The 21877-nt window shown below is 31.1% G+C and overlaps 1 protein-coding gene across 1 annotated transcript; it reads left to right on the top strand.

Moving 5' to 3' along the window:
- Positions 1-415: 415 nt before the first annotated feature.
- On the top strand, positions 416-20968 carry RGS18 (regulator of G protein signaling 18). Its single transcript, XM_003767530.4, has 5 exons — positions 416-792; positions 1213-1317; positions 2467-2528; positions 14974-15140; positions 18619-20968. The coding sequence occupies exons 1-5, from the start codon at positions 674-676 to the stop codon at positions 18874-18876; spliced, it is 711 nt and encodes a 236-aa protein (XP_003767578.1). The 5' UTR covers positions 416-673; the 3' UTR covers positions 18877-20968.
- The last annotated feature ends 909 nt before the right edge of the window (positions 20969-21877 follow it).

Genomic DNA, 21877 nt, shown 5'->3' on the forward strand with positions numbered 1-21877 from the left:
TCTCTTGCAGTCTCAATTTCCCCATCTGGCAATTGAGGAGTTGGATAAAATATTTTCTGAGATTCCTTTTAGGACAATTATATAATTTGCTACTTTTAAGTTTCTCATCTTTTTTTTTCAATATTCAAATTCAAAATAATATAAGATACTTCAATATCCCAAGATTTCAAGTTTGGCACTTTGTAAGCATAGTACATGTATGTGTTTAAAGAACAGAAAAAATATTAAAAATCTAAAATTTATCTTTTACCACCTAATTCAAGATTGTGCTATAAATTCATACTTGAAAAATTTACAATATTATATGAAAAAAATTAGTTCCTGTCGGAAATGACTATGTCAGTTTGGCCTCAAAGGCTCATATTGATTGTGAAAATACCAAGCAGAAGTTGCTCTGTGGTAACTGTACTCTTTATCTTAGTGGCCAACAACCACTTTGTAAATGCGTAATATCATTTCCTTAAACAACCCAGAGCAAAATTGGATTTCAATTTCCCAGTGCTTCATGTTTAAAGGAGAAGTACTGAGACTATCTCTTACTTTTGCTTCTTTTTAGAACATTGGAAGGTAAAAAAGTTTTGTGATCTCCATGTGTAACAATGAAGGATTCAGATGCTTCAAGCAAACTGTTTCAGGATCAAAATAAGAAGTCTTTTAACTTTGTAGAAATAAAATGGAAAAACCATTGGTTTTCTTTTCTCAACTAACTATGTCAGACTCAAAGGAAAAAAATTTCTACAAGGTGATTCACGCAATAGGGAAAGAAGCATTAAACAAAGACATAAAAAACAGGTAAAGTATGGTTTTGGATAACTAGTATATAGGAATTTAGAACATGTTGAAATATTATTCCTTGAAATGCAAAGCTAATTATACTAATTATGGTATTGAGGTAGAAAATAGTATGAAAATATGCCTATGTAAAGGAAATACTAATAGGGATAGAGTCATAGTCCCCTCTCTTAATTATTTATCAAGTGAAAAGATGTTATTCTTCCTTGTCAAGTGGATTTTACTATTTGTTATTTTTATTATCATCATTGTTTTATAGTTTATTTCCCTTAATTTTGTCAAGAATGTAAAAGAGCATGGTCTTCAGTGTTTAAAATTATATCACTTGAGAAAGTAAATGATCCCTATGTGTATCATTAGATAGAAAATAAAGTTTTACAATTATTATTCATTTTCAAAGCAGTTTATATTCTATTACAGAAATAAAGAAAAGAGAAATAGACTAAGCCTTCTCCTGCAGAAACCTGAATTTCATGAAAATGTCAACCTTGGTGGTAGTTCTGAAAATTTGGCCAAAGGGACAAGGTGAGTATATTTCTTTTTAAATCTATTCTAAAGGTGATTTTGAACTTAAATTGATATTCAATATACATTATATTTTTTAACATTTAAAATTAAGGATTTGTGATTTTTTTTAAATTTTAGAAATTGAACAATTTTGGGGGAGGAAGAAGAAGGTGGATAGGGATCATTTCAAGAAGCAATAAATATATTTTTAAGTGCAACCAAAAAAATAGAATGAAAGAAAACAAAGGTTTTTTTGAAATATAACATATATTTTTAAAAGTTGACATGTAAATCTTTAAAAGCACACTGTAATTTGAATTTTGACCTTTGTAAAATAACTAAAAAAATTTATCATCTATCTTCATGTGCTTGAACATTTTGGTTTTGCTTTTTAGTCTTAGGTAGTTATGACATATATATCTTGCTAACTTTAAGTTTTACTAAAACTTTTATGAAAATATGGAGACTTTTCCTGAAGAGAACTTACTATTCTTTAGTTTTTAAAGTAAAACTAAAAAGAAGTATCCTATTTCATAGAATTGTAACCATTATACTATTATCATGTTTATTAGATAAAAATAAAGCACCTCACTCTCTAATACCTCATAATCTTTTGATATATTTTAGTAAGAAATTCAAAATATTTAAATAATATTAAATTTAAAATAATAAAAGAAAGATATCTGTAATAATTTGTCATTCTTTTGAGAATATACTAGACAAGCTTCCTCCTTGCTTAATAAAAAAAAAATCAAACTTATAAAGAAGCAGTATAATGGGGGAACTACTTCAAATGAGTTAGAATACTACCCAACTTGCCATAGCAAAAATATTGCTTATTTAGAGGTCAGCATTTCAAAAGGTGGATGACCCAATATCCTGCTCCTGGTTAATTGCTCCTTAAAGATTCAAATAATGAAACAACCTTTGAAAAAGTTGTATAATTTTTTTTTAATTTAAAAAATTGCATTATTTTGCCAAAAAAAAAAAGCATCAAAAGAAAGTAGACAAAATATTTTGAAGACTCCAGTGGAAAGAGAACTTCTATTACAAAGTACTCTAATCACACACCTTCTGAAACAAGAGAGGGCTCTCTAGCAGACTGCATGTCAGGAGAATTAGACTACTAAATGCATTTCATCAAAAAATATTATATTTCTTGAACAGTGTCTCCCCTGAAGAAGCAGTGAAATGGAGTGAATCCTTTGATAAACTGCTTTCCCATAAAGGTTCGTAGTATTTTTCTAAGTTAAAAACTATTATTTCAAAATGGAAAATGATGCAAAGTATGTGTATAATTAAACAGTTATCTAAATTAAGTATGATGGGTCATTTAGAGCACTATGAGTTTTTGATCTATTGTGAAGAATAAAAAAAAGAATACTGTTGAGTGTTAAAATGAAGTATTGATTTATTACTTTTAAGTGTTCTCTTCCATTTGAAAGTGTATTATGTTGATAACTATATTGATGTCACCCCTTTCCTACAAATATGAAAAAGGTAACAAGAAATAATTAAAAACTGTTCTGCCTTGAAAAATGAGGCAATTCCCTTTGTGAAGTAGATTTCCCAAAATCATAGTGCAGGAAATTTCTAAAACTGCACCAGGATTTTAGTGAGTAATCTTAATCATATAAGATCATATAATGAAATTAATTGGAGTTTGTAAAACTGTGTTAATAAAAATAAAGCAAGGGTTTTCAAAATCTGCAGTGTATTAATTCCTCTTACACATAAATCTTCCATTTAAAAAAGATTAAGTAATTTAAAGTTCAATTTAGAAGAAATAGAGATTATTACCTAAGGATGGAACTTGAAAGACAGGAGTTTTAAAATGATGAGCAAGGAAATGCTGAAATGCTGGCTAATGGTAAATTGGGGTGGGGATGATATAAATATAGAAAAGCCTATGTAATAACAAGAAAAGAAGGAAGTACTAAAAGTGTTAGAAAAATTTAGAAAGGGAACAAGTTAACAAGATTAATCTTTGTTTTCAAGCTATTCTAAGTCAGCAGTTTGATAATAGAATATTGATGATTTGCATTCCCTTTTTACATAGGTCATTAAATCTGATCATTTCTTTGAGTAGAAAGAGTTAGAGGATGAAAAATGAATATCAGCAATTTATATACATGTAGCATTTACAGGTTTCCTATATCTATGTATTTATATTAAGATCTTTATGTATATCTATTTGTCATCTATCTATTTACCAATAGTATTTGCCTTATAACAACCCTAGGAAGTAGACAGTATATATATATATATATATATATATATATATATATATATATATATAATCCCATTTTCTCCTTTTTTTATACATCTACTCCTTATTTTATAGGCAAAGAAACTGAGATCTATTAATTTTAAGGGACTCAAGTAGTTGTGGTTAATAAATGAGTCAAGATTCAGACTCACACTATTTATCTTTACAAAATTTTACAAAATACCACCACCGGAGTCAGTAATAGAAAAAACCATGGAATTAGAACTGGAAGAGAAATCAGGGAAGATCTAGTCCAAGTCTATCATTTTGTAAATTCTAACTTTCCCAAGTTCACATAGCCCTAAATGCCTTGGGTAGACTTGGAATCTGAGTCTTCCTAACTATATCCAAAGTTTTTTTCTAATGATCCAATTGTATTTAAATGATATGGGACATGAAAATATCAAAAATAATCATCCAGAAGATAGCAGAAAAGTTGTCTGAGTGATTTCAAAATGATTTAAGGGAGAAATGAGAGCAAAGGTTGTAATGAGGAAACTTTATGACTAAAAAAAATCAGTTGCTCACATTAGGAGACCAAGGTTGGTGAACAGTCCAAGAATTGTACTGAAATCATTTAAATATCAGAAGAACAAATCATTTAAACATCACCAGTACATTGGGTGGATAAATAGAAAGACATAAGTAAGAATCATACTGAATGGTCAATAAATATTTATTAAATGTTCACTATATGACAAGCATTGTGCTAAACACTGGGGATGCAAACAAAGAATAAAACAACCTATGTTTGCAAGAAGTTCACAATCTAGTGGGGAGACGACATACAAATAACTATGTACATACAAAATATACACTGGATAAAATAAATGTAATCTCAAAAGGAGGTCACTAGCACTGAACATGCAAGACTTGAGATCTACATTGTTATAATATTCAAACTGCTGAAGTTATTGATTTATTTGAGTATTTTTTGGCCGACAAACAAAATTTATATCCAATATACCAATGTCTATGCAATTTAAAATAGCATTTTTGTTATAATTAGTTTCAATTTCTTCTCCTACAAAACTTACTTTTTAAAAGAAGTCAAACTGAAAGTTACTTCCTTTCCCTTCTTTTCTTTGACAAAGAAGCTAATGATCAGGGACTAAAATGGGATCATGCACAATTGGAATTTTAATGTACCTTCAATATGTAACCTAAATACCTCATTTTGTTTATAACGACAGCACCTCAAAAATTCTGAAATATGTTTTTCCTGGTGCCATTTCTGTCTGAGAAAAAGCTAGTACCTTCCTTCTAAGATTATCTGTGTTTGTATGTATATATACTCCTTATTTTATATATATATATATATATATGTATACATGTATATATACATACATATATATGTGTATATATTCATATACACATATATATGTATGTATGTGTGTATAATATGTATATATATATGTGTATATGTGTATATATATATATATATATATATATATAATAGATATATTCTTGTTGGCATGTTGTTTTTCCCTCACTGGAATATGAGCTCCTTGAGATCACATTTTTGCCTTTGTTTCACAGTTTTTAAGATACTGGCTGGCACATAGCAAGTACTTAAAAAACTCTTGTTAAATGATTGATTAAATATAGAGCTAGTAGAAAATATAGGTTCAAATTCTAGTAGAAAATATAGATTCATATTCCACCTTTGACATCATTAGCTCATGAACCTGAAAAAACCCCACAACAATTTGACCTTTAGGCAAATTAGGCAACTCCATGGAACATATGGTATAGGTCAGAAATGGATTTGAATATAGGTCAAGTTTAAAATGTTCATTGATAAAGGAAGTTGAGACATCAGGAGCCCTTTCATCCCCCAAGGTGAAAAATATGCTCATTTCTAAGAGTCCTAGCTCTGGAATTAGGCAACCTGGTCTTAAATTTTTTTCTATCACTTTCTGCCTGTATAAACACAGGCGAATTTAACAGTCAAGAGGCATTTATTAAGTATGCTCTGACCAGTTGCAGTTAAATCATTTTTCAGTCATGTCTGACTCTTAGTGAGCGTATTTGAAGTTTTATTGGCAAAGATACCAAAGTAATTTGCCATTTCTTTTTGTAGTCCATCTTACAGATGAAAAAACTGAGGCAAATAGGGTTAAATAATTTATTCAGAGTCTCATAGTGTCTGAGGCCATTTCTGACCTCAATATCAAATGTTCCTAACTCCAGCTCCAGCACTGTATTTACCCATCAGCTACCATGTATTTATCAGGTACCATGTTGAACACTGGGAATACAAAAGCAAAACCAATTACTACATCCTGGAACTAATGATGTGTAGTGTTTGTGAGTGTGTTTTGTGTGTAGCATATAAATAGTTAGGAATCTTTAAGCTACAAATAGAACAGGTGAAGGCAATCTAGAAGGAGAAGGTATTAGGAGAAGAGGGAAAATAGGGAAGATTTCCTTCAGAAGGTGAGATTTAAACTGCTTCATAAAAGAACACTAGGAAAACTAAGAGGCAGAAATGATGAGGGAAATCATTCTCAAAACGAGAGACAGGCTGCGCAAAGTCCTGAATATGGAACTTAGAACATGTTCAAAGAAATAGAAGTAAATCTGTGTTGCTGGATCACAGAGGGCATGGAGAGGAATATATAGGGGACCAAGAAGGTAAGAAAGACCCAAATTATGGAGGTAAGAAGGACCCAAATTATGGAGGACTGAAAATGTCTAATAGAGGAATTTTTATTTCATCATGGTGCTCATTGAGCAGAAAGAAGACAAGATCAAACATAAGCTTTAGAAAAAAAATTCCACGGGAAGCTCAGTAAGGATGGACTGAAGTAGGGAGAGATTTGAGGTAATTAGACTTGAGCTGTTGGAAAGCAATTGTGATAATCCAGGCCAGAAGTGAACCTGAATTAAGGTTGTAGCTATATGAAAGGAATTTTAAAATGCTATAAAAGTAGAAATTATCAGAACTGGCAATGAATGGGGAAAGAGTAAATAGTTTTTGATGATTCCAAGATGGTTGACCTATTGGCTAAATGACTATGAAGGGGATGTTACCCTTAAAAGTGAAAGCAACTATATAAGAAATGTTTATTATTGAATGAGAAATTCTGAAAGACAAAGGATAGATGAGAATGTGGGTGGGGAGGGAAGGAAAATAAATTATGTTTTAATACACGTTGATTTTGAGATTCCCATGCAACATCCAGTTCTGGATATTCAAAAGGCAGTTGGAAATAGACCTCAGTTTCCTTATTTGCAAAATGAGGTATATGAATACATACAAGATGTTTAATAAAGTTCCTGTCTTGCGTGGTGATCCCATTATCCTTTGAAACAATTTTTCTTCCAAAGAAACCTTTGAGGTAGACAGCCCAAGTATTATTAGCTTCATTGTAGATATAAATGAAAGTACATTTAGGCTTTATTCCATCTGTGAACTGAGTTACAATCATTTCCATTATTATAGAATTTATAGAGATTGTGTTTTATGAGGAAACCATTTAAGAACCTACTTACAGCCATCAGAGTAGGACTTTAGCTGCATTACATATAGTTTGCATTATGTAAAGGTGAAGGTGAAAGTAATCTAAAAAAGTTATCCTAGGGTCAGCTAGATCATACAGGGGATAGAGCACCAACCCTGAATTCAGGAGAACCTGAGTTCAAATCTGGTCTCAGATACTTAACACTTCCTAGCTGTGTGACCCTGGACAAGTCACTTAACCCCAGTTGCCTCAGCAAAGAAAAAAAAAGCTATTCTAGTGAAGTGTCAAACATTACTCACAACATTCTGAACCAGATTAAAATATAATTGAGAAATATTTAATAAAATAAAAAATATATAATAGAACATAGATCATGTTAATATGTGCTTTTCTAGGATTTTTATGTATGCTTTATATCTGAATTTGACCCTGCTGACCTAAGGCATTTTATTGACTTGCTAAAAGAACAATAACTCATAATTAGGTAGTACTTTACGAAGAAAATTAAATTTTACAAAGATCTCAATTAAGTTGGACAATTAATAGTATCCTTCCCCCATTCTGTTTCCCTTTCCTTTGCAGATGAAGAAATAACTTCAGAAAATTTAAGTGATTTCTCCAAAGTTACAAATAATAATAATAGTTTAATAAAATATTATTAAGTGAGAAAACCAAGATTTTAAGCTCAGTGTCCTTGTTCAGCCCCCTTTCATTCCAGAAGATTCCCTTTTCTTTTTCCTTCTATTTTCTCTCTTAAATTGTATATAAGCTATGGCTGATTTTTCTACCAATGTACAGAGAACATGAGCAGAATGTGTAAGCAGTTCTTACATAAGAATGGAAAATAAAAACAAAGATCACTTGATATGTGGGAAATTATCACCCATCTTTCTTTAAAACTGGTATTGCTTTGGAAAGGAAGCTCATGTTCCTCTCTTACAGAAGATGAATGTTTCTTAAACTTTTAACCTTCTGCCTTTTATACATTGCATTTCCTCATTTCTAGTTTCCTATTTTCTCTAAGATATAGAACTTCAATGTTCCAGGAAAACAATGATCTTGAATTGGCCTTTTTCATGGTAAACAATATACTGCACATCTATCTGCAAGATTAAAAATTAAAGTTTAGGTTGGTGAAACCATAAATGGTGTACACAAAGGGATTGTTGGGTCAGAAAGAGCTGTTCTACTTCATGGCAGGGCCAAAAGTCTTGATTCAAATCTGAGAATAAACAACACTGTAATCTAGTGATTAGTGACCGGACTGAGCTACACCAAAGTCTCCTGACTCTCTTGTTTCCTTGGCATCAGAAATTGAAACAACAGATGCCCAAATTTCAATTTAGGAACATACAATTGTATGTATTTTATGTTTGTATGACACATTGAGCTTTTCCCAAGATGAAAACTAGTTTTGGGTTATGGCAGGCTCTTCTGGCAGCTGCATTAATTTTTGCAGACCTCCAAAGTACCATTTAGTTACTGCCTCAGGGCAATGAGGATTCCATCATAATACAAAACTCAATGCACCAGCCAACTTTGCCTAACACAACTTGGGGCAGTGGGGAGTAGAGATCTTGGGAAGGGGAGGTGACTTATATACCTGAAGGACCTTACTCAGCTGAGTTTATTTTTTTAAAAGTCCAATATTACTACAATCTGAAATAACAGAATTCCCTTTAAGCGGCCAATTTTATTGTTAAAAGATTATTCAAGTGATACTTTTAAAAATTCATATGATTTGTTGTATTTATATAATACGTCAAAAATGATCCAATTCAATTAGCATGGACTGACCATTTATATAAAATTGCATTAGTCTGGATATTAGAGACTAGTGAAGCCTGACATATAGAGTAGGCAAACAGAAATCAAAAAGACCTGAGTTGTATTCAATGTTACTTCAAATATATGCTGGTTGTGTGAGCCTAGGTCAAGTTATTTGATTATTAACATGCTCAAACTACTCTGTATGACAAATCACTGCACAGTAGCTGTGGATCTGAATTTAGTACAGGGATTTTCCTTACTGGTACTTCTTGACACCAATGAAATTATACTTTAGCATTCCCTCCCTCACCCACACTATTGCATTAATAATACTTGTATTGTCTCATCCATCAAAGTTGCTTCAATTGAGAGCATATGTTTTCTTATTGATAATCTGCCTAAGAGACATTTTTTAATCTTTATTTGCTTCCTATAAATAAAATTTGAAGATCTTTCTATAATTATAAGTAGTCCCTCCTAACTGTTATTTCTCTCTAGAGTATAAGAATATTTTCTGAAATCCATAATAACTTAGAGACCATTTGTATGGCAGTGTTTTCCATGTATTATAATTGGATGCTGTCCTATTGACAAAGTGAGTTAGTTTCATTTAGTAGTGATGAACAGATCCCTTTGGCTTTTATTTGTTAGTTCATTTGGTGAAAAATTTACCTTTCTTAAGAGCTGGTTAATAATTATGTTATATGAATAAGCTAACTTAAATCATAGTTTCATCCTTCCTAAAAACATATTGCAGCCTTCTCCAATGTATTAACCCTGCACAACAGGAGATAGTCTCACAGTTTCCTATTTTCATATTAGACCCTAAGCTAGGGATAAGGTATACTCAAATCCACTGCAGAGATCAGCATGGTAATTTAAAAGTGTGAATTTCACTTCTGGATGGATTTTAACAGCTACAGAGAGGGACAAGGACAATTCTTTAGTAGTTCTCTGAGAAAAGTTCCCTAAGATTTTCCCATCTTACTGGTTAAGGACATTTGTCCCCTTGAATTGCAATTTAAAAAAAAAATCAAAATCAGAGATCAGACACACTTGCAAATAATTTTGTGTCTTGCTTCAAATTCTTATCTGTCTAACTGAAGTTATTATCCTTTGATCTCAGAGCTTAAAACTCACTAGGAAATACATACATAGACACATATATATTTATATATATGGATACACCTATATAGAGATATATGCATATATACTTATATTTTATATACATATACATAAATATGTATGTAGAAATATATACATATATATAAAATACTAAATAAATATTACTTTGAGAAATAATCATCAAAACAGGAGAGAAAATTAAAAGGCAGAAATGAATCCAAAAAAAAGAATGTTCTTCATTCAACTCGAATATAAATGACCACTTATTTATAAAGTGCTTAGTGATATTTAGGAGGAAGCTCTCTTTCAGTGAGCAGCTAGGTTTTGTTTAATGGATTTACCATATTCCATAGTATTCCAGATATAAAATACTTCTAAACAGCAATGTCCCATAAAAATCTCTATTCAATATTTCTAAATAACAGGCTGATGGCCATACAAGTGCTTGATCTGAAATTAAATTTTGCCTATGCAGAGTGTTCTCTGTGCATAATGTGCACTTGATTAATTTTTGTTGAATGGGCTTATTAAAGGTTTTTAAGAATTTTACCATTTTACTCATGCTTTTCTGAATGTCCTATAATTTAAAAGTCCCCAAAAATGAGCTTTTGAAGAACAGAGTACTAAGGATACCATCTGATTTGGTTTTGAGGGTAGTGAAAAATATTATTTTCTTTATTCTGGACATGTTTGTTATTTTAGAACAGGGTGGGGACCATCAGGCTCTGGGGCTTATATATAATGATTGTAAAATCATTAGCATAATAACCCACAGAAGATGATGAGCCAAAAGCTCACTACTTTAGTTCTATAAACTGATAATTTTCTATGGTCTTTGTGTGATGTAACAAATATCCAAAGGGCCCTTGGCAGATAAAAGATAAAAAACCATAGAACCTCTATTTCACTGACCTGTGAATTCACTCTATAGTCATGGATGGTAGTTCCTCAATACCTCATCTTATGAATTTCTTGCTCATATTCTTCCAAATATGTTGTAGGATCCTTATCTGAAGGACTTGGGGGAATTTTCAAAAATGCTATTATTTCTTCTCATTGTCATTTTGTCTAGTCATATGACAATATTGTCTCCTATTGAGTATATATTTGAATTAGCTTTGGTTGATACCCATTATTTATTGCATTATAGCTTTATATTTTGTTTATTATACAGCCACATGTAATGCTTATGACAAATTACTGTGTATGATATAAATTAATATGTACATTTATAAATGTATCTTTATGCTATACATGCATCTTACATACATATACGTGCGCATATATATGCACATATTCACTTAAGTTATACATGCAGACATCCAAATACATATACATATCAACTAGCTAAGTGACGCAATATATAGAATGGGGCAACTGAAGTCAGACACTTAAATATGACCTTAAATACTAGTTGTGTGACCCGGGGCTTATCACTTCTCCAATTTATTTAGTTTTCTGACCTTTAAAAGGAAGATCATAATAATAACTACTTCACAGAGATGTTGTGAGGATCAAATGAAATAATATTTGTGAAATATATAACACAGTGAAGGGCAAGTAGTAGGTGCTGCATAAATGCTAGCTATTACTATGATGTACAAATGTATATAAACTATTGATAAAGATGGTTTCTCTGCAGACTGCAGATGAGGTCTTTGTATATCTAGGAAGAAGAAATCAGAATAAATGAAGTTTTCATGAAAAAAAAAAGAATATTTACTAGATGGCTGGTAAAGATCTAGTGTCAGAAATGAATTTAGCTGATTTCTTGGTTTTCTCAATTTGGTTGTGACTGTCACTTTCAATTCAGTGATTTAACAAAATCATACAGTTTAATTCTCTTATTTACTCCAGAGTTCAACAACAGCAACAACAACAAAACAACTATTTTTGCAACCAGAGATACAAGAAAGAAAAATCTTTTTAAGAGACCTTCAAACCAGTAGTTAAAAGATGTATAGTTTATTTGTTAACTAAAGTCAGCTGGGCAAGGTCCCAGATTGACCTAAAGTTTTGAAAGGATTACTGAAACCTAGTTGACAATAGTAAAGTAAAAGTAAAGTAGACTTCGAATTTAAAGGGAGTGCAAACTGCTTGTGACAAGTTCATCCAGTAAATGGAAGCTGATGAAAAGAATTCTAGGGCAGAAAAAAAAACAAAAAAACAAAAATATACTTTCAAATTGTATTTTCTCCTTTTGCCACTATTAGTAAGATAGGGCTAAGGATAGGACCTATGTTTTCACTGGTAAAAAGAATTTCCAAGAGAGGAAAATCTACCTGTAGAGCAATGGCAGATTAAGTGATTTGTAAAGGTGACACAGTCATTATAAAGCTGGTGAAAATCAACAAGACACATCTGGAATTCTTGTACTATCATATTGGTTTAAAACCACAAGAAGAGAGACTATGACAAATGTCTTTAGGTCTTGAGTTTTATGGCTTTATGGTGAGTTGGGAAAACTTCAATTCATAACATACCTAAAATAACAATTGAAAGCTCACATTCTCTTTAAAAAAAAAAAAAACAAAACACAGTACTCAACACCAGAATCCAATAATAAAAACTCAACATAAAATAATAGATTTATAGCTATAAGAATCCTTAGAGGCGATAAAATTCAGGCCCATGACTTTCACAGAATTGCACAATTAATTATTAAATGTCAGAGTTGGGATTTGTAAGGTTGCCCTTACTCTAAGTCCAGCACACTATCTTGTGTTCTTTAGTGTTCATAAAATAGACAAGGGGAGTGTTGAATCAAAATGCTAATCACTTGTTTGTTTTTTCGTTACTTATTGATAATTTTGTTTTTGTTATGGTTGTTCATTTGTTTTGCTTTTAGATACTTGTTGAGTGGTTCAGAAACTAAACAATTTGGGTAATTTTTTTTCTCTAGCCCAAGGAACTGAGTAACTGGGTAAGCTATAGCTTACTACATAGTCCCTTGAGGCTAATCTAATTTTCCATAATGGGAAAGAAGTTTCATCTAAAACATTCAGGGTAGTTAATTATGGGAGCAGAAACTACAAATATGCAAAGCTCAGATAAGAGAATTCAGATTTTTTTCATACAAACAATCAGGAGATAGCATTGAAGGACTTCCTTCTGATATTTAAATGTGAGTGCAATTATATATTATGAACTTAGGATTCCTTCTTCCAAATCATTGGTAAAATGTTGAAGATAACTGAGCCAAAGATAGTTCTGTAGCAAAAAAGTAACTATGTATATACAACTAATCATAATCTCATCTAGTCCTTATTAATTCACCTTTCAAGGATAGGATTTTTGATCAATATTTTCAAGGATAATATTGATCAAAAATCATCTACTATATCCTCCATGGAACTGCACTGAGTATTTGGTATAAAAAAAGAAATGCAAATCCTTGACCTCAAAATGTTTGCTTTCTATTGAGAAATACATAAATAAAAATATAAAATATTTTAAATTTTCAATTAAATAGAAACATGTTATTAATACATGATCATTTGCATATATAAAAGTTAGAAAAATACAATTGAATACATTTTATTGAGATTGTTCAAATATATGTCTATATACATAATGACTTTAATGTGATAGTAAAACCTTTTGTTCCCTTTTCTAAATTTCCTTCCACTTTTTCATTGTATTTAAAATATTTAATGTTGCTTTTTTTTCCTCTTCTGACTTTTTCTCCTTCTCCCCTTCCTCCTTTTTTAATCTTCCTCCTTTTCTGCCTCCTTTGCTTCCTCTTTTTCTTTCTTTTACTCTTTTCTCTTCCTCTTCCTTCTTGTTACTATCAGTGTGAGAAATCTCTACTCTTCCTTCCCCTCAAAGCCGTCTCATAAAGAAGTATAGTCAAAAACAAACAAACAAAAAAAATACAACAAAAATGTTGTATTGGTACTATCTGAAAATATATAATTAATGCTGCACCTGTATCACCTTATGTCTTCATCCACCTTTCCAAAGTCATTATTGGACATATTCTCTTTCAAAGTTCTTAAAACTTTTAAAGTTCTTTTCCTTTATATTTATATAAAATTAATTCAAAATAAATATTAAATACTTTAGGAAAGAAGAGTAGTAGAAGCTAGAAGAATAAAAAAATAATATACTATAGAAAATTACTCTAGCTGAGTTTTGAAGGAAATGAAGGATATTTGAGAAACCAGGACTGAGTTTATTCTAAATATGGAGAAGGGGAAGTAGCCACTTCAAGTTACAGAGTTGTGAAAGAGAATTTTGTGACTATCAAACAGCAAGGTTAGTTTTGCTGAACTATGGAATGAATAAAAAAAATACTACATAATAAAATTGGAAAAGTAGAGTCAAATTGGAGAGGCTTTTTACTGTTTTAAAAGTAAAATAACAGCTTGTATATGTATGGATAAAATTAAGCTTTACAAAATATTTTCATTTTATCCTCACAACATCTTTGGGAAAGAGGTATTATTCTTTTGTTTATTTTTCATATAAGTAAGTTGTGTAATTTACCAAAGGCCACCTAGTAAGCGAGTAGGGCTGGATGTGAATTCATATCTGATTTTAAAAGTGTTTAAAAATGTATCTTCAAGGTAGTCATATTAAGGAGAGGAAGTATTACTTTCCTCATTCTATTATGAATCAACTGGAGCTCTGGGAGTTTGTTAACTTGCCCAAAGAAATTATTGAAGCAAAATATGAGAAGGCATTCTTAAAAACTGTATTTATTTCCCCATTGCTTAGGATAATCAATTTTTCATTGTTTTCTGAAGAAAATTTTTTTTCACATAATGTATCTTAAAGAACTGCTACTGAGAAGAATCAGAGACAACATTTAAATTCAGCAGGCTTACTTTTTATTTATCAAAGAATTGTTGGATTTGCTCCAGTGTGAAGAAATCACAGTTGTTTTGAATACACCATTCCTGATCACAATGGGCTGGAAAAATAGTTATTTTACCAATATTTGTGGTCATTCTCTAATGTTAAACAGTCTAACTCTTGTGGTTCTAATCTTTCAAAGATATATCCTTTATCTTTTTTCATTTGTTTTTTCTCTATTGGTAGATGGATTCGATGCTTTTACCAGGTTCCTTAAAACTGAATTCAGTGAAGAAAACATTGAATTTTGGGCAGCCTGTGAGGATTTCAAGAAAAGTCAAGAACCTCATCAACTGTTCCATAAAGCACAAGCAATATATGAAAAATTCATACAGAATGATGCTCCACAGGAGGTATAGTAAAAAAAGAAAGAAAGAAATAGAAAAGAATTGAAAGAGGGGCAAAGGTGATCAAAATCTGAAAGAACTGAATAAAAATTGCATCAGAGAAAATTGCACTTGATAAAAATAAATACATAGGGCCATCATACACAACACTCAAAAGTTCAGAATTATGCTAGATAAATAGTGGTTATACGTTAATATTTTCAGGAAGTACTTTGGAAATATATACATAGTAATATACTATATGTCCTTATCCAAATATATATTTGTATAAATATATATATATATATATATATCCAATTACACACATAAACACATTCATTATGTGTGAATATATATGAGAAAAATAGCAGAGTCCACTCTTGAGGGCAAAGAAGACCGAGGCTCAACTTTTGCCTGATGAATATAATCTACATGGCCACAAATATTTAAACATTCTGTGCCATGTAAACGCTCTTAGATATTGATCTATATAAACATAAAGAGTTACCTCAACCCTGAATTTCTTAAACTCACATTTTAAAACTACACATTTTAAAATATGATAATATGCCATAGATATACATTTATGTGCAGAGGTAAAATACATATATATGCATCGCATATATACATCTTCCTTTATAACTAGAGTTTAAACTAACCTGTCCTACCAATAGTAACATTATATATGTATATGAGTATTTGTACAAATAGAAACAGAGAAATGGATCAATATCTACATCAATCTAAAAATTGAGCTAGATGGATATAGCTATAGAGAGAGAGAAAAAAAAAACAGATAATAGATTGATAAATGGACAGACAGTTTGGACAGGATACATAAAACTTGAGAATTTATTCTACATTTTCCCATTCTTAGTTTTAAAATTTCCCACCAAAACTTTCAGTCAAGGTTCTCCCAATGATAATTATAGACAAAAATGTACTGATACTCTTTCAGGATATAGGACCTATTGATTTCTTTGATCCTGCTTAGCTCTATATTGATAATTAATGAAGTCCTAGAAATTCAGAATTTGACTTTCCACCCAATATAGAAATGTCTTCTAGAAAAGCTAGCATAGGGGATGACATAGGTCTTATTTATTTTTATGGATGGATCTATTATGTATATAATATTATCAAATAGCATATTATGTTTTACATATATATACATATATTTATATATATTTACATATATATATATATATATATATATATATTTCAAAACCATACCTGTCAGAGATTAGAAGTTTAGGGTGGAAAATAGTGATGAAGAAAAAGACCAAAGCTTTTTAATATAGCTGTGTTTGTTCTCCCCGCACAAGGCATACTTAAGCCTGGGAGTGGTAGATTAGACACTGGACCTGGAGTTAGGAAGATCTAAACTCAAATGTGCCCTTTAATTATAACTGTGTGATCTTGGTCAAGTGATTTAATTTGTCTGTCTTTTTTCTTCATATGTAAAGGGGAGAGAAAGGATAAAAACATTTATATTTCAAAGTTGTGAGGATCAAATGAAAAAAATATATATTTGTAAGTTGCTTTGAAAACCTGAAGTATACATAATGCCAGCTATTATTATAATTACTACCCTCCCTGCCCTGACCATATTCATAGTAAAAAGCATTAAAGAGTTCAACAGGGATCACCTTCACCCATTCTTCTCACCAAATTAACATAGTTATCTGTCCCATATTTTTATCATAGAAGAAAATAAAATGGAGGACCAAGATCCGTATTCTCTGTTATAGAAAAATTTATAAGAACCTTTACTTTGGAGTGGGCGAGAGAAAACTTTTGATCCTGACATTCATAAAGAAAAGAGGTTTTTTTGATCTTTGTCATTGGTACTTTTTCCTACTATCCCCTGTTTGAAAATATAGGTAAGCCAGAAAATATTTATTATTAGTCATAATTTCACATGAATGGTAAATTCAGAGAGTTTTTAGAGCTGTATTTTAAAAGTATATATAAATATATTTAAAATAAATATAAGGGTGATATATAAAATATAATATTTAATAAAAGAGAGTTATAAACAGCTGGGGATAATCAGGAAAAGTGTCATGAAAGAAGTGGCTTATGAGTGGAACCTGGAAGGAAACTAGAAATTTCAAGTGGTGAAGAAGTGAAATAGGAATTCATTCCCAATTTTGGAGAGTGTACAAAAGCAGAAATTTAAGAGATATGTCATTTTTTGAAGAATGGCAAGAAAGCTACATGGCCTGGACTTATAGTGTACAGTATAATGAATCTGGGAAAAATATATATTGGACTAACATTGTGAAAGTTTTAAGTCACCTAAAAGAAGAATGTGGATTTGATACAAGAGGTAGTTGTGAACCACTAGAACTTATTGAGCAAGGAAGTAAAAATTAGATCTATGCTTTAGAAATACACAATGTCAACTATATAGAGAATAAGTCGGAAAATGAGGCAGGGAGATGAGTTACTTGAAAAAATAGCTGAGAAGTGATGATGAATTAAACTGGTACTGGTTGAGTGATCAGACAAGGGACAGCTCTGAGGGATGTGGGACAAGGAAGCATCAATAAGACATGGAGACTGGGTAAGAAGGTGGAGAAAGAGTGAAGAATTAAGGATGCCTTGGAGGTTTGGAAGTTGGATAGCCACAAGGATGAATGTGACATCTAAAGAAATAGGAAAGTTTATTAGACTGGTAGATTTGAGGAAAAATAGTACTATTCTGTGGGCATGTTGAGCTTGAGATAGATAAGAAGTATACAATGTCAGTTAAAATGCATTCTGATTGCATGTGAAACTGATAATTTGGCAATGCTCTATTGTCTCATGTTTGCTCGCATACATGATTGTCCTATCTATCATAAGATCTTAATTTAAAGACAATTAGGATAAATGTAAAAGTAGTCTGGAAAGATACATCTGAGATCAGAAAACCTTAACAGGAAAGTGCTTTTTATATTTTCTTTCACCTGGTGGGACTATTTGGCCACTATATCTCACAGAAAGATAGGTAGCTGAAACATGTCATATCTTCTGTGTCCCTAGTTGTCTTTTCTTAGAAACTGATGGTTATCTTTCCTTATTTAAAGTTCATTATCAGTGTTTCCTCTTAAAGGTCAGCTTCATAACCACAGGAAAGCAAAAAGTTGGATAAAATGCTCTTTTACTCACTAAAGCAAAAATGCCTTTGCATTTAGACATTGAGGAGAGTCAGATTTATTTTTTTTTCCTGTTGAACAATTTAATTTGTAGGTAAATTAACAAAGATTTAGGCTGGGTGAGTTAGGTTATAACTATGAAAGATGAGCTCCTATTAAGAAAAGGCTATGCTGGTATGTTTGGTTTTACAGGTCCCAATTTTAGGATAGCAATATGTAGAACAAAAGAGATACCTAAATAAAGAAGAAAGAAGAGAGAAGCCACCCTTGTTTTTTGTTGTTGTTTGTTGGTGGTGTTGTTTTTATATAATTGAACCTATTGAGAGCTCTGATTTTATACTAATTTCTTCTTTTTCATGCAGGTTAACCTTGACTTCCATACAAAAGAAACAATTTTTAAGAGCATCTCCCAACCCACCATCCACAGTTTTGATGCTGCTCAAAGTAGAGTTTATCGACTTATGGAGCAAGACAGTTATACACGCTTTCTGAGATCAGACATCTACTTGGACTTAATAAATGGAAGACCCCTGAGAACAACTAACCTTCGAAGGCGATCACGCTCCTTTACCTTCAATGAATTCCCAGCTGAAAAATCAGATATTGCCATTTGGCTGTAAAAAGAATCTTAATTTTACTCATGTATCAAGTCAAGCTATTAAAATTGACTCTTACAATATTAACTATTAATATTAATAAATTTAATAAAAAGTAATTAGTCATATGGATGAATTCAAAAGCATAATTTGGAATACTTTTCACAGCAAAGGGGTATAATATAGTAAGTATTTTCTTCATAAATATATAATCTATTAAAAAATCCTTTCTTTTAATATATAATTTTCAAAAGACAATTATTCTTAATATATATGTGAAGTGTGATAATTATACATTCAGTAAGACTAAGAGCACAAGATTTGCAAAAAAAATTAACAATGGTTTGTAAAATGTATATTTATTCATATATACATATATTCTACATTTTTATATCAAATGTTAAAAAATGATAATGTTTGGAGAAGCAAGTTGAAATGGAAGAGAGGCTTTGAGTAAATAAAACCTGCATTTAGTTCCTGTCTGAATAAGTATAGGGAAAGGGAATAGAGGATGGACCTGTGATTTCACTGATGAAAGGAATTCTGGGATGCATAAATTGCCTTTAAATTGCATGTTTGGTTATTCTTTGCAATTTATAATCTTAGAGCTGACCTATGGGTAGCATTTTAAAAAAACAATATAATAATTATAATCTATATTTCCTTAAATAAAGCATAAAGATGTTTTATTTAGAAATATTTAATTTTCAATGTGCCTTGTGTTATGCCATACAATTAGCTTTCACAGCTTCATGTATTTTAAATGCAAAGAAAAATTAAGGAATTTATGCTATAATTTTTTCATCTTTATTTCTTTTTCAGCTTTAACTTATTATATGCTAGAACTAATTACTGTTCATGCACTATCAATTGCACACACATACACACATATATGTGTATGTGTATAATTATTGTTATTACAAATATAGAACATACTGAGTTTTTCCATCACTGATTTGAATAGTAAGTCAACTCTCTTAGACTCTTTAGAAAAATTGTACCATTTATCTTTTTGCCTTTCCAACATCTCTTTGAAAAGACAAGTTTTACGATTTTACTTTTCTCTTTTACTGATCTTTCCATTTGTAAGCCTTAGTTACTGCTCTTTATTCACCTAGTAGAAACTTGATGATGGCCATTTATACCTTCATCTATATGTCATGGATCAAGATGAATAATGTTTCCCAAATCTTAGTCATATTATGTGACAAAAGCCTTCAGATTCTACCACCTCTTCACTCTTCATCAATAAACACTATCTGAGTCACCAAGTGTACTTGGCAACATACTAGATATGTTGGAGTTTTTGTTAAATCTACCTTTGCTTTAATGGACTTGTTCAAATGGGTAGAAGAAACAGATACTAAAATGAGCAAAATGTACAGATTAAATAAAAGTCTAGAAGATTAATTCAAAATGTATGGATGTCCTAGACACATAACATTTTCTGATGACAACTTCATTTTTTTTCTTTATTAAGTCCAGTGCCTACAATAGGTGTTTATTCATGTTGAATTAAATCAAATAACACAAACCATGATCTCACTTTTTGAAAAAAAAATGGATATCTATATATGAATGCATACATTTATATATATAAGTACAGACAGAAATTAGATTTTCTATGAATTTAAATGTGTTTTTATCATCTTCCATAATATCTGAGTGCAGGGAGTGATTATCAGTAGTCAAGTAGGTGAAACAATGGGTCCAGAGCTAAGAAGAGCTAAAGTCAATTCTGCAATCAAACATTAGTTGTATGATTCTGAGCAAGTCACTTAACCAATTTTTGCCTCATTTTCCTGAAGTATACAAAAAAGTATCATAAAGCACCAAATTTCTAGAGTAAAGAGGAACAAAAGAGATATTTCTTTAAGTTTTTAGCATAATGCCAGGCACAGTGTAGGCGTTTAATATATATTTATTACTTTCCCTCTTCTCTAAGTCCTAAAGAACTGTGTGTCTCTGATTGATATTATAGTTGCAGAAAAAGGAGGTCCACTTGAGAATAGTTTTGCGTGGGATATGTGTCATAGATATTACTCACTAAGAAGATGAAATGCAAGTAGTCATTCATGAAGCTGGCTTGATTTTTTTAAAGAAAAAAAAAAAAAAACAACAGAAGAAATTTAGAAATGGAGATAATCTGCTGTGAGAGGGAAAGTTGATTGCTTCTTATCCAAGAGTAAGGGTTTTGCCCTGGGAGTTTCTCCTCTCTATTCACTAAGGGAGGTTATAATTATAGCTCTACAAAGGGTGGGAGAAAAGGGAATATATATTATTATGTCAACTACTTATCAGGCATCGTGTTACATGCTTTACAACTATTATCTCACTTGATCCTTACAATAAGTCAGTGAGATAGAGGCTGTTATGACTTTCCATTGTACAGTCCTGGAAAATGAGGCAGAGAGAGAATAGATGATTTTCCCAGAGTCAAAGCTAGTAAATATAGGCGCCATATTTGAATTCAGACCTAAGTCCCTGTTATGTGTGGGGAATACAATTAATAAAAGAAAGAAAAGAAGAATAAGAACAAGCAGAACAAGGAGAAGAGGAAAGAGAAGGAAGAGGAAGAATTGGAGGAGGAAGAGGAAGAGGAGAAGAAAAAGGAGGAGGAGCAGGAAGAGGAAGAGGAGGAAGAGAAAAATAGAAGGCAGTGTCTGTCATCACACCAGTCCACATAGATAAAAAAATTATGAATGCCAGATTCTTTGCTTGTAGGATCAATGCTCTCTCCATATGACCCCATTGACTCCATAAAAGTCTACATTTCTCTTTGAAGATTCATTTAGTGTATTTCTTTCCTAATTGCCTTAATCCCAATTGAATATTTTATTAATAAACTATAAATGTTTTGTGTTGTTTCAGTGTAACAGATATTTCAGATGAGCTAAAGTTGCGCAGTTGATCTGGGCAGGAAGCTTACAACTGAGGTATATATCCCAAAATTAGTTATTTGTACTCAATGATTCCAAGAAAATCCAGAACATAATAAAAAGTGGGCTAGCTAAATATGATTTAG

Source organism: Sarcophilus harrisii, chromosome 4 (genome assembly GCF_902635505.1).
Source record: "Sarcophilus harrisii chromosome 4, mSarHar1.11, whole genome shotgun sequence".
Taxonomy (NCBI): Eukaryota; Metazoa; Chordata; class Mammalia; order Dasyuromorphia; family Dasyuridae; genus Sarcophilus; species Sarcophilus harrisii.

What these genes read in the sequence shown, in the direction of transcription:
- RGS18 (XM_003767530.4), top strand. Translation starts at nt 674, where the DNA reads ATGGAAAAACCATTGGTTTTCTTTTCTCAACTAACTATGTCAGACTCA. An exon ending in AACAAAGACATAAAAAACAG is followed by an intron (nt 793 to 1,212) that starts GTAAAGTATGGT and finishes ATTCTATTACAG; the next exon opens with AAATAAAGAAAAGAGAAATA. An exon ending in AATTTGGCCAAAGGGACAAG is followed by an intron (nt 1,318 to 2,466) that starts GTGAGTATATTT and finishes TTTCTTGAACAG; the next exon opens with TGTCTCCCCTGAAGAAGCAG.